We start from the raw sequence: 13,461 nt of genomic DNA, 5'->3' as shown, positions 1-13,461 counted from the left end.
CTCCTTCCCAAGCTTCCTCCTTCCCAGCCAGTGCAGCTGCTCTGCCAGGCTGCAGCAGGAGATGGATCCTGCAGGATAAATGTAAGCTAGAATCCCTGTGATTCTACAGCCCCATGAAGGCACAGCCATACGCAGCAGGGAGGGGCCAGCCCCATTGTCCTCTGGACAAGGGATCCTCTTCAGCTCATGCTCAATTTAGGCAACAATGCTTGCATTGCTGTTAAGAGCACTTGCATGCTGTATTACTCACAGCCATTGTCTTGTAACATCTATAAAGGAGCTTTTTAATTTGTTTCATCTCAAGCAGCACCCAGGACACCAAAATCCCATGAAAACACATTGCACTGCTCAGTTTCCTTCATGCAGTTCTCTTTGCCTCCTGGGATCTAAAGCCCTGACCTTCCTTGCCAACACCCTCAGGCCAGAGATGTCAGTCACCCTTCTCTCCAGCTATCTAATGGACTACCATAATGAAGTTAAGCTGACAGCAATTACTCTCAGGATCACTACTTGTAATTTTTTTTTTAGACCCGTGGAAGGGTTTATGAGCTGCAAGGCTGCCATTTTCCCCACAGCTATACCATCTGGTCTAGTGAGTGATGTAGACCTTGTCTCACTCATGTTCAGAAGGCACTGACAGCTACAATACAGGCTCATCTGAAGTACACAAGTAATTGTCAACTGTGTTTAGTAACTTTGTATGAAATTTGGAGAAGGTAGATGGAAAATATGGAACAGAAAATTATTGTTGTGACTAGAAACTCAGAGCTGAAAGGCAGGCAGCTGTAGGTAATCAGGATGGAAAGCTACTGCTGTGCCATTTTAGAATTGGCAATTTGCAATCGAGAGATACATTTTTCTATCCTGCCAGCTGGAGCCTCTTGGCAAAGAGGCTATGTTTTTTGAAACTAAACAAATTAATCTTTCTTATTTTTCCCCAGAGTTTTGGGTTTTACCTCAAGAGGTTTGATCTAAATCTTTTCCTCACATCTGACTAACAAAAGACTTATTAAAATGAAAGAGAACACAAGAAAAATAGGAAGAAGTACAAGCATTCCTCTGTATTCAGCACACTAACTGCTTTTTGAACATACGAAATCTGAGTGGTTCTGATTTTTTTTATTTTCCATTCGTGAAAATAAACAATTTTACATCAACACAGTTACCACTCCAGCTTACATTCCTATGAAGAAGTGCAGAGCTTTGATTTGTCTCGCCACACAGTATATAATCAAGTAATAGAGAAAATAGTTATTTATAATACTCTGACAAAGAAATCATTCTCCTTGGTCTTCTCCAAAAAACAATGTCTCTCATTTTTAGTGAGTTTTGATGCATGGTTTGAACTTACGACATATGATTGTTAAGCAGCATAGGCTTATTTTTGATTTTCCATTTTAAAATATAACGTAATGCCACTATTATTTTTCTCAGTAGATTATGTAGACAAAATAATTTTCTGATTAAGATGTATTGAACAAAAAGTCTTAATGCTTAAATATATGCTTTCCTTGGTATTGGTGTTCATGACAAACTCTTTCAAACATGGAAATCCTCTGTCTTTACTAGAGATAAATAATAGTCTTTACCTTGTGCTGTGTATGGTACCTACCTGGGTGTGATTTCACAGCCCTTTTGTCACCTGTACCACGTCTGCAGCCCACCAGACTTTAGCCCTGAGTCTCTAAAGCACATGCCAAAATTTGGAGGAGCATGTTTAAAAGCAATTTCCTTACTACACCACTATGTTCAAACACATGCTTTTATACTAATGTAGTCTGCTGAATGGATGTGACGAATAGTCTGACTGCAATGTCCCAAAACATCTGTTCTCAGGAGAAATAGGTCATGTAGGTTTACAGAGCTTGAGGGAAAGGAAAAAATTACAAATGTAGTCTAACCTATTACCCAGACCTGGTGTTTGCTGTAGAAGGATGCAGGATATGCAGGACTTAATGGGATCAGAACCTTTCTAGAAGTACTCTGGGGATACTTAAGTGTCAAGATTGTTCAGATGACCATGGAGATCTCTCCTGACCTCTTAGCCTTTGAAAAATAATGAAAATGAGTTTGCATGAATTTGTCAATTAATTAAGAGGTTGGCACTGCAAAAAGAGAAACACCCAGAATTTGACTATTCCAGCTGTACTGAAAACAGTAGTCACCTTGTGTTATGAGCTATTGTGAAATGGAGTTTGGACAATCATGGAAACTATGAATCTTTCATGTTAAGAGGGGGCAAGTCATATAACTGAGACCGAATTTCCCAAGTCCTGGGACCTGTAAGGCTGCTTTTCAAGGACCTCTTCAAAACTGCTATGAAGAGCTTGTTCTGAATAAGATATGGATGCCTGTTCTTTCCTTTTTGCTCTGTTCAATTGGAAGCACGTTTTCCCATTGCAATGACTGTTATGTTCCTTCTCTTATTTTCTTCTCATATAGCCATCATAACCAAAAATAGTGAAAAGAGAGAAGAAGAAAAAAAAAAAAAACATGTGGTGTATCTTCCTATCTGGGTCTTCTTGGGCCCCAGCAGTGTTATCAGGAAGGAAGACCTCTGTGTACTGAGTCCTCTCCAGCAGCTCAGGTCTTCAAGTCATCTTTGTCAAAAGAAAAATCTCTTCAAAGCAAAATTTCAAAAGAAGAATAATGTTATTTTCAGCACGGAATGAAAGATGTCTCTTTCACTTAAAGGCCTCTTCCCTGAGATGTCTCTTTCACTTAAAAGCCTCTTCCCTGAGCTTGTTAAAAAAGTAATAAAAAAAATTCTTTTCAAAATGCTGTATTGTGTATCGAGAAAAAATATGAGGAACACAGCCATGTTGAGAAAAATCACTTCAAATTTAAAACTGTTTTTCTAATCACACACTATTAAGCTTCAGACTACTGCTATTTTATATGTTCTGGAAAATCAAGTATTTAACATTTTTAATAGTTAATGTTTTCATCACCTTTTTAATATTGTCCAATACCATCTAAAATGCTTAATGTCATCTAACCTGTGTAAATAATTTCATAAATAAATAAATAAATAAAAATCAAAATAAAATAACCTGATCTCTCTGATCTCCTCTGTTTGACCACTGTATTCTCACTCTTCCCTGGAATGCTAACAGGTAGTAAAGAAGTTCCACAAGAAGAAGAGTGATAAATGCAGTAACAGGTACGATGTGTTAAGCACATGGGGTATGAAGTGGGGTTTGCAGTCCTATAAAATAGGTGGTAATAACCTCCTTGTAACAAGCAGAGAAGCTGTGAAGCTTTAGCCTGGGCTCAGCATCCAGGAATAAGATCCAGGAGGGCGAGAGGGAGTTACGGTGTCATGATCAGAGCTGTAGTGCCAAGCTGATGGGTGGAAAAACATCAGCTTTGGGAGGCATCTTCCACAAGCACAGAGGGACAGAGAAGATGCTTATGGAAGAGAGTTGAAAAATGAAGACGGGGAATTAGATTAAAAAGGAGATCTCTGAGAGCCTATTTTGCTTCTCAAAATCATTGCTAGGGCCAGAGTTTAGAGCCAAGGTGCTGAGGCTTCAAGCACTGAGCTGAAGTGTCTTGTAGTTCAGTTCACTTCACCTCAGAGGTGCAGAGAAATGTGCATTTATACAGCAAATCCTGGCTGGGATGAGTGAGAAATGTCTTCTGGGAAATTCTGTCAGTGTGAGAAATGAGAGAAGTAATCGTAAAAATGAATAAAATGGCTGATTTGGTGAAATTATTTATGTTCCAGATAAGGTAGGCCTATTCCTTTATCTATGGCTTTAATTGCTGAACTATGGCATATTTTCATGATGTCAGTGCTCTGATGCTCAATCCCTGTTGCACCTCCTGAATCCACAGCTCTAAAACCTGCTCAAGTGTTCTTTAGTGCAGATTTAGGGCTTTAACTGTGGAAATACATCATGATAAAATAAGTGTTCTGAGTTCTATGAGAGCATACATCTTGAAACAAATAAAGTGGGTTGTATTTATTGGGCTTTGTGGGCCTGAAAAGGGCATAAAGCTCTACTGAGATGTTTTAGGCAAGGAGGTTCATGTGGCCTGGGATGTAGAAACAGAGAAAAAATAGACTGACTAATGTGGTTGTACTACCTATGTATGTCAAAAACGGCTTTTCAGATCCTGAAAGCAGAAAGTTGAAAAATTGTACCAGATTCGTAAAGAGACAACAAAATGATTATAGGATAAGGTATAAAACATGATTTCTAATGAAAGATTCAAAGAGCTTAATCAAGTTTGATTATGAAAAAATGTCACAAGATGACTTCTTCCCTGTCAAGCAATCTCCACTGGGATGAGAACATAGGCTCTTCAGCCCAGCAGATGAAAGTGTAACTGGATTAAATAAATAACTGAAAAGCTACCCCTTCCCAGATGTGAAACAAAGGTTAAGTTTTTAAACTGTGGGCAATTTATGACTGGAAGAACATATCCAAAGTGATACATTTCACTGGAAAGCTTTAAACACTTTTGACTAGAAGAGATGACTCAAATCAGAATTAGCAGATCTTTGTTGCATCGAAGATCACAACATAAGATTGCTACTGTACCTTTTGAGCTAAGAAACTATGGGAAAAAAAAAAAGAATCCTAGAAATAAAAAGCCATATTCTTAGGAAGTTAGGTTCCATTTAAAGCTGCCTGAGCCAACAAGAGTTTGACAATTTACAGGTGCTGGGTGTTTACTTTAGACCACTTGTCTATTTTCCCTCTGTGGTCAGACACAAGGATGGCAACTCCAGCAGATGACTCATTTAACACTAAAACAGGTCAGAGGAATTGTCCCTCAGAAGTATTACGCTCAGTATAACCACAGACAGAGACTAACTGTCTGGCTATTTATCCTGCTTTTAGATGATTTAGTTTAAGTGAAATGAATGCTACGCTCTTCTCTCAATATACTCGTATGAGTGGAATTTTTAGATTGCACATTTTCTTGGATTAATTTCTTTGAGACAAAGCGAGAGCTTTCATATATCAATAGAAGAATGAAGGTGCTTTCACTCTAGAGATAATGTTCCAAGGCATTATCAAATTTAAATGATACAAGGTTTTTATAGCTTATTCTGCTATTAAGTTACATGTCTTCCTCCAGTGACTCTGGAATGTCTCATTAACTTTGGCAGAGATGTACAGCGCAGATGAGGGAAAAGTTATCTGTAAATATTTTACATTAACTTTACTGAACATAGTCTGGGTTTTCTTCTGAAGAACTGAGGCTGACTTCAACGGAAGATTTCCCTGAGAAAATAATGAAGCATTTGGGCCTTAGTTCTGTTGCAATTCTCAAAAATAATCTGTTTTTCTCTTTTTTTCTTATTAAAGATGTCTTAGATACATCATACATATTTAACATATGCAGGTCAGTATGGACTATACCATGCGTTCCATAGACATGGGCAAGCTAAAACTAGTTTTGTTAGTGGTTTCAGAAAAGGGAAGATAAATATGTAAAAGGAATCTGCTTTGTAGCGAAGGTACTTGAAGTCTTATTGAGAATTCAAGCAGTGCAAAGATAGAGGGTAGGCTATTTCCTGTTCTATACTCCTTAGAAAAGATATAAGCCTGCTTACGATCATAATGTTGTTTGCTTTGCATTCTATACATAAAATGGTGAACAGGTACAATATCACTCAAGAAATGATGCAGCCTTTTTTTTCCTCCTGGGATTAAGTAGTCTTTCACTTTAAGGTGATTGGTTTCAATCTACAAGGTGTTTGTCAAAATACATAAAGGTCACTGCTATCTTTTGGTTCTTCTGTGACTCTTGAGTGCTTGTGTGAGAGGAATTCTTGGCTTCGCTCCATTTCCAAAAAGAGAGATGCTCACAAGCGTTGATGGGTGCAATACGGAAGCTAACAAGCTGCATAGATCTGGAAACAGCACTCTTGGCTGCTGCTCTGTTTTCTTCTTGGCAATGCTCAAGACTACTTTGCAGGCAAGCTAAGAGAAATGTGCTAAATCCCAAGCCTGTTCTAGTCTCTTAATAGACAAAGGATTCTGCTTGTTGTGAGTCCCATACTGACATCTTTGCTGATTTTTAATATCAGTGACAATGTGTTTCAATTCTGCATGGTCACCACCCTCAAATTGTTTCACTCTTCTCAAAAATCTGATATCTGCTCATCTGTGGTTTTTATTTAAAAGACCTTACAGGTGATGTGGAATATTGTTTGGTTAAGCCCTCAAATAGACATGGCAGAGATACTCTTCAAAATATAAATTAGAACTTCTACATATTTTTTTAACCTAGAGTTTATCTCTAAATACTTTATCTCCCATGGTACCCAGTGTGCCTCACAGCTACTTAAGTGTATTGTTGAAGCACAGTTTTGTTTTAAAAAGGAATACAGTTACCCTTAAACAGTTATTCTTAAAATGTCTTATTGTCTTGCCTGGCCTGATATTGTGCAATTCACATTTTGCATTGACCTCTTCTATCGTTGCAGGTTGGTCACTTCCCTCAACCTTCACCACTTCAAAATCATATCTCAGGGATCTCAGATATATATCCATGTCTTCTCTGTGACAGATTTCATGTTAATTTCACTGGGATCTGATTTTGTCTTTCTGTGATGGCAGCTGGAACACAAACCATGTCAATGGAACAAGCAAGGACATTCTCACGCCTGAACTGTATGAAAGCCAAAGTTTGCATGATCATAGCTTATTTAGGATGAGGACTTAATTACATATCTGCCATGTATTTTTGTATTTAGCACTAATATCACTGTACATTTGGAAGATGCAATAGTAATCTTGAGGACAAGTAATAAGGTTCCTTTTTTATATGGTATACCATAGCAATTGATAGTTGTGCAAAAATTGAACGATAATTTTTAAATATTCACAGAATATTGTGGAAGTGTGGCTAGTGGTCCCACATTTAGGGCTTCAATCAATTCTGAACTCAAAGCAAAGATTCATCTACCTTGTTTTGTGTGAATAACAGCACTTATTCTTCCAGTACATAATTAGTTTCCCCACGGTTTGCAGATGAACTAGTTAATTAACATAAAAGTTAACACTTCTCCTAAGAGACTGAGGGTACACATTATTTATTTCCTATGCAGGTACACTCTTTAAATAACATTGTTTAAGTAGCATCAGTAAAGATTAGGGGCTGAGCTGCTGGAGAGATCTCAGAGAGGGATCTGGATGTCCTGGTGGGCAGCAGGTTGGCTGTCAGCCAGCAGTGTGCCCTTGTGGCCAAGACAGTCAGTGGTATCCCAGGGTGCATTAAAAAGCACATGGCCAGCAGGTTGAGCAAAGTGATCCTCCCTCCCTGGTGAGGCTGCATCTGGATTTTTGAATTAAACATTATTTTGGGTGAGTACTGATATGGAAATATCCATTTTAAAAGTGTGAGCAATGGGCCACACTCATACAAGTAGAAATGAGTGCTCTCGCTTTGGACCTGAGGAAAATCTATGTATGACTTCTATGTGACTGACCTACTTTGCTTAGAAGCCTACCTGGTCTCCTTGCTTTTTAATGAAAAGAAATATCCTATCATTATCTTCAGTTATCAGATTTATGTGTTCCAGTATGTAATTACTCTCACAGAGAGACAATCTATTTTCCTGTTGTAAGGTTAGTTTGTCCAACTTCAATTTACAATTATTGAAATCTGATTTACCTTTCTTTGCAAGACTGAAAAGTTCTCAGGTTGGGTTTTGCTTGTGTGTTTGTTGCATATACATGTGCATCTCCTCTAAGGACACAAGCCATCTCTAAGTCATATCTTCTGTGAAGTAAAAAACAGGCTTCTCCAGTCTTCAGAAATTCCATGTTCTTGAAATGTGAAATGTCAAGGAATTCTTAGCATTGCTGTACGCAGAGGTAAAATCATTGTCTTGCTTCTATATGGTACATATATATGTGTGTTTATACCTAAATAGATATGCTAAGGATTAAGTTGGATCTTTCCAGCTGTCACAAGGGACGACTCACACTGACATGCAAGACTTTATAACAACACTGGATTTTGCTCAAGACAAGCTCATATGCCTATATGACACTGCAAAGTAGACACAGTTCACCACTTTTAGTTCCTAAAATAATGCTTTTACTATTAGCTCAACTGTAACTTCATGGTGTTGCACTGTTCAAGAAATCTCTGATTTTAGGACATGGTTTTCCCTCATTCAGGCACAACCTGTATTCCTGGTTCACACAAATCATGTTTTCAATGCCATTAAAACAGATTTCACAGGACTGAGACCACTAACAAAATAGTTCAGATTACACTGAAAGAGTGGCTAACTCCCTTTAGTGTTTGCTATTTTACCGTTCCTTATGCTACTCTGTTCTTCACAGTGTGAGTGGTGAGGTGCTGGAACCGGCTGCCCTGAGAGACTGTGGATATTCGGTCCCTGGAGCTGCTCAAGACCAGGTTGGATGGGGCCCTGGGCAACCGGGTCTACTACCAGATCTGGAGGTTGGTGGTCCTGCCTGTGTCAGTGGGGTTGGAACTTCATGATCCTTGGAGTGCCTTCCAACCCAAGCCATTTCATGATTCTATGAAACTGGTTGTTTAAATATTGTGTAACTTTGATAGAGTTAATCTTGAAGGTAATTTGGTTCTATCTAATTTGAGTAATCCTAGACATACTTCTAGCAGCAGTGATGCTCTGTGGGAATGCTATGGCAACATGAAAATGTTGGCTGTCTAGCAGGCTTAGTGCATCCTGTGCACGATCCGTGAATAAACAGAGGATTTTAGTTCCCAGGGTGTCAGTCTGGCACATTTCACAAACACTACATTCAGTTACCAAAAAAAGTCAGCCAGTCATACGGAGAAAGTGCTATAGTGAGTGAGTGATAAACTTCCTGCTGCTAACTCACATATATACCAACTCTAAGGAGACAGAAATAAATCATGCATTACTTAATTCAGAGGGGAAATATGCTCTCTTTCAGATTTTTATTATTTTCATTCTCATCTGCTTTTTGTTGTTCATGCTATTTTTTGTCTTGGCATCTCCTTGCTATTCTATGGGCATGTCAGTATGCTTTCTTTCTGTCAGATGTGATTTCTCTCTGAACCAAAGACTGGAGATATGGTCAGTGAAGCACCAGGTTTGAACTAAGCAGCCCAAAGGGGATATTATTCTGGGGTTCAGCGCATAGGAACACATTCCTATTGTTTATAGTCTGCTGCAAATGAGAGCACAACAGTATTTTTGCATTTAGTTTTGTCATGCAGTGATTTTCAATACTTCAAAGTAAAGATAAGATTTACATCCACCTATTGCTTTCCATCATTGTATATATCTTAAAAAAGGAAATGTGATGGAATTTATAGGATGTGCTGCTTTTCCAGACAATACATAAAATTAATCACATGGGAGAAGGCCATTAACAGCAAGAGTTCAGGTTCTCTAGTCAGAGAGTCCATGCTTGGAAAGTTTCTTCTGCTGAGGAGAGATGTTTGGGGGCAACTTCTAAACTTGACAGGAAGTTATTCCAACACTCTATCACCTTCACTGTTAAAATGTTGAACTATCTTCAGTCCACTTCTGTCCTTTAGTTCTTTGAGCCTGTAGAATCTCAAACTATATTGTCACATGTCACATGTCAGTTTTGTTCCTCACTTCATAGATGTGAACATCTTTCTTGAATGGCATATACAGGTAGAATGGAACTCACTGTTCAAAACTGGTAGCATCTGAGCTGACCACTCTACCACTCAGAAAAGAAATTTGGGGTTTATCAAAGATAGCTCCATAAAAAATCCACTCTCAGTAAAATAAAATGCCAATTATCTGTTAGGAATTCTTAGGAGACAGATGCATAAGTAAATGAAAAATATCCTGTCGCTTCTGTGTAAGTAATTCAAGTTAGTAAGCGTGGACTACTTTTCAGTACGGAAAAGAAACAACTGAAAGAGAACATGCTGGAAGTCTTAAACTCCTAGCAACATTGATCAGGTGGACAGCACTGTGTGATGTCTTTTCCAAATCACCAACTTGAAACTCTTATGAACCAGGTTTAAAAGCAAAGGAAATGACTCTTCATCTAGCAAGGGGTAGATGAGTGAACCTCCTTGCTAAAGAAAAGGTAAGAAACAAGTTTACATAGGCTCAGGAGAAATGGGGACAAGTAATCTATGCCCACTGCAGAGACAACAAGCTAACTGCACCCTTTGCCACAACGCATGCCACCATTTTGACATTTGATCCCTTCTTCATTCCTCAGGTTCTCATTTAAACCCTCTCATCTGAAAACATTTAAATTCTACATCATGTCTTAAGACCATATGATTTTCCTTTTTTTTTTTTTTTTTTTTTTTGTTCTCATTTTCACTTAAAACCTCTGGATAAAATTTGACATATAAAACTAATGTTATGATAGAAACAATATAATTATAATGAATGCCAAATGTCTGAATTAGACTGAACTGACATTCGGTATAAAGAGTCTTAAAGGTTAATGAAGCTTAAGAAAAGAAGCTGCAACTTTTAAAACTTATTGTGAAAGAGTAAACTGTATGTGCAAAGGTGGCTTAAGTTCAACATGCCATAGATACAGGGTGCTCACCAGGGAAAGTATTCTCTTGTTGAACAAAAAATGAAAACTCAACTCTGCACAAGGTTAAAGATTGTATTTTAATCACGGACTGAAACATCATGATTTACAAAACTGATGGTTAGATTTAAAACCAACCACGTACATCTTTCTGTGGGAATATTCCCCCCACACCCTAGCAGACTAGGGGTTTGAGTGAAGAACAGAGCTGTTCATGTTTGCCTTTGGGACTGAACGGTGATTTCCAGGTTGATGACTGATGCGGCAAGAATTCACCTTAGATGCTTGCCAATGCATTTCATTTACCCAGCTGGAAGTGGCTTCTTCTAGGGAGCTCTGCTGGATTCATCAGAAATCCCAACCATCTTGCAGCTTTCTGTCCAGAGCCTTCTCTGCAGCTCCTCATCATATGCTACGTCAGCTGATTTTGTCCTTTCCTCATTGTAAAGGTAGCAGCCGCCAGCTCCTTCTATCTCAGGTGATACTGCTGCATAGATGGTTGTAGAGGCTCCTTCTTCTGGAGTCTGCAGAATAAACAACAAAAAACAAATTCAGAAGAGGTACAATAAAATACTTTTCTTTTGCCATAGGATCTTACCAGTGACAGTTAGTTTCCTTTGTATTTCAAGATAACCTCAAGTTGGTAATGGTGAGAATGCTACCTATCAAACCAGCAAAGTACAGGTCCGTTTTTACCACAGCACTATTTTGTGATAGCTTAACACCACAGAACAGCTACATGGAAAACTCTGTTCCGTTTTTTCGAGACCTAGTCAGATGCAGCACACAAAATTACTGAATTTTCACAGTTAGAGCTAATAAACCCCAAAGCAAACACAAATATTAAAATCCAAGTGCAATTACTCATTCTTTGCAAGGATGATAAGGCCTGTACTCTGTCTTAAGAAGATGAACGCTGTGCTGTATGCATAATGTATTCACTGCAACAATGTGACATGAGCAAAGTATGGTAAAAACCACAACAGCAATTTAAGCTTCGGCAGTCCAACCCGAGCAGGCAGGTAAACCAAGGAATTACATTTTACACAAAGCGTAATTATCAGAGTTCTGCAGTGTCATAAAGTAAAATAGTGAAAGCTTTATGATGTCTGATATAGCATGAGTATTAAATGAGCATTAACAGACAAACAGCTGAGAGTGATAACTCCTTTCATCCCGAGGATATGTAAAACATTCCCTCCCATTTTGTGTTCAGAAGGATGATACAGCTTATCAATAAATTGATTTCAATCGCATTTATTTTCCTTCATTGGAGGACGTATTTACAACACTTTTGATATGTTTTTGTTTTTATAAATCATACAGTTATGAGCAGTGTCTGCTAGATAACAAGGTGCCATTTTACAATCCTTGAAGTATCATTCGATGAGTCATTAATAGTACCAATGCTGTTTGTTGCTTTGTCTGCCGCACCTGACAGGATGTCCTTACGTGAAGAACTCACTTGATGAATGAGACAGTATTGAATAGGTTACTCAGTGACTAATTAAAAAAAAAAAAAAAAAAAAAAGATCATTTGAAGCTTTTTGTGACAAAGTTCGGATAATTTTAAAAGGAAACAACCCATCTGTTTTCTCACTGCACACTAAGCACAGCATAGTTTTTCAGTAGTCATTAGTTTATATGATGCACCTGGCATTTCGCCTCATTTACAGTTAAATTAGAGCCATGCCAAACAATACAATAAGGCAAGGTCACCCAAACGGAGACCTCCCTGGATGCCACTGAGGCAGAGCATCCTCAGCACCTCTGAGGAAAACGAGTACCCTGCACGAACACAGGTACATCATTACCCAAAATGTGAACTGCTGAAGAAGAAACTAACTCTGTTGAGGCAGTTCCATGCCCAGAGCCGCACTTTGTTCCAATACACATGTCCCACAGGTTACATGCCAAGCCCTTGTCCAAAGGTGTTTAAGCTGAAGGAAAAACTACTGATGCCAACAGGCTGCTAAGAAATATAAAACCACCATATGTTCCTTCAGTGGCCATATAACAGATAGTTTAGTTTCTACTATCAATCATCACACAAACAGAGCATCTCCTGTTTCAAATACCATCTAATGAAATAAAACAATGAATCATTCTATGATTCTATGATCATCTATCCAGAGGACTATTCTCTCAGCAAAATATCAGTCGGTATGTTACAAAAACAGTATGTTAGGTCCAGGTGACTTCTGAAGTATTTCTTTAAGAAGACAGCTATACTGTGAAATACCACCTAGAGAAACTGAACATTTACAAAGTGCTTCTTTATCTCAGTTTAGTACTCTGTTGCTACTACTTCACCCTTCTTTATTCTATGGAAAATAGTGCTATTCCCATCCAGCTGGTTATTTAAACAACATAAAGTTATATGACATCCATACCTCTTTGTAGGGTTAGGATTACTCTTACAAATCCTAACCCTTTGTAGGGTTAGGATGACACCTACTATATAGGTGAATATAAGCATTCTCATTTTATTTCATCTATTCTAGATGACAGAAGAAAGCCCAAAAGTTTTTAACATTCTGCTGTGCTTTAATTAAAAATCTAGTGACACAGATAAACCATTACTTCATGCAATGGTTCACTGGACATTATGTTCCTGACTTCAACAGCTCTCCAGCACAAACAAGTATAAATGTCAATGTCAATGACTTGCAAATCTTAATGACAGCAGCTCATAACCAAAATACTTTAAAAAAATTGTGAATGTCTGTGGGCGGAATTCTGTGATTATGGTCTTATATGCAGAGTGTGTCATCTATATGTATTCTCCCATAGTGTCAGAAATACCACGTGCCCTTGCTAATTCAATGGAAAGGGTCTCACAGGTTATTCAAGACATATAAAGATTTTAATTTTCTTTATACGTCAGGTAAGTTCCCCACCAAAAAGTTAAATAAAGATTACACATGGATTG

General features: G+C 38.1%; 1 protein-coding gene across 2 annotated transcripts in view; it reads right to left on the bottom strand.

Annotated features, from left to right (window-relative positions):
• Positions 1 to 10,590: 10,590 nt before the first annotated feature.
• Positions 10,591 to 13,461, bottom strand: part of DHRSX (dehydrogenase/reductase X-linked) — a 164,482-nt gene continuing 161,611 nt past the window's right edge. For both annotated transcript variants that reach the window (XM_040661659.2, XM_046906088.1), the window contains exon 8: positions 10,591 to 11,053. In XM_040661659.2, the coding sequence (XP_040517593.1) occupies positions 10,856 to 11,053 (198 nt within the window). In that variant the 3' untranslated portion in view covers positions 10,591 to 10,855. The remainder of the gene's footprint in view (positions 11,054 to 13,461) is intronic.

The sequence above is a fragment of the Gallus gallus genome, chromosome 1, assembly GCF_016699485.2.
Source record: "Gallus gallus isolate bGalGal1 chromosome 1, bGalGal1.mat.broiler.GRCg7b, whole genome shotgun sequence".
Lineage (NCBI taxonomy): Eukaryota > Metazoa > Chordata > Aves > Galliformes > Phasianidae > Gallus > Gallus gallus.
Note: the sequence above shows the minus strand (reverse complement) of the source record. Positions and strands in the feature narration are given on the sequence as shown.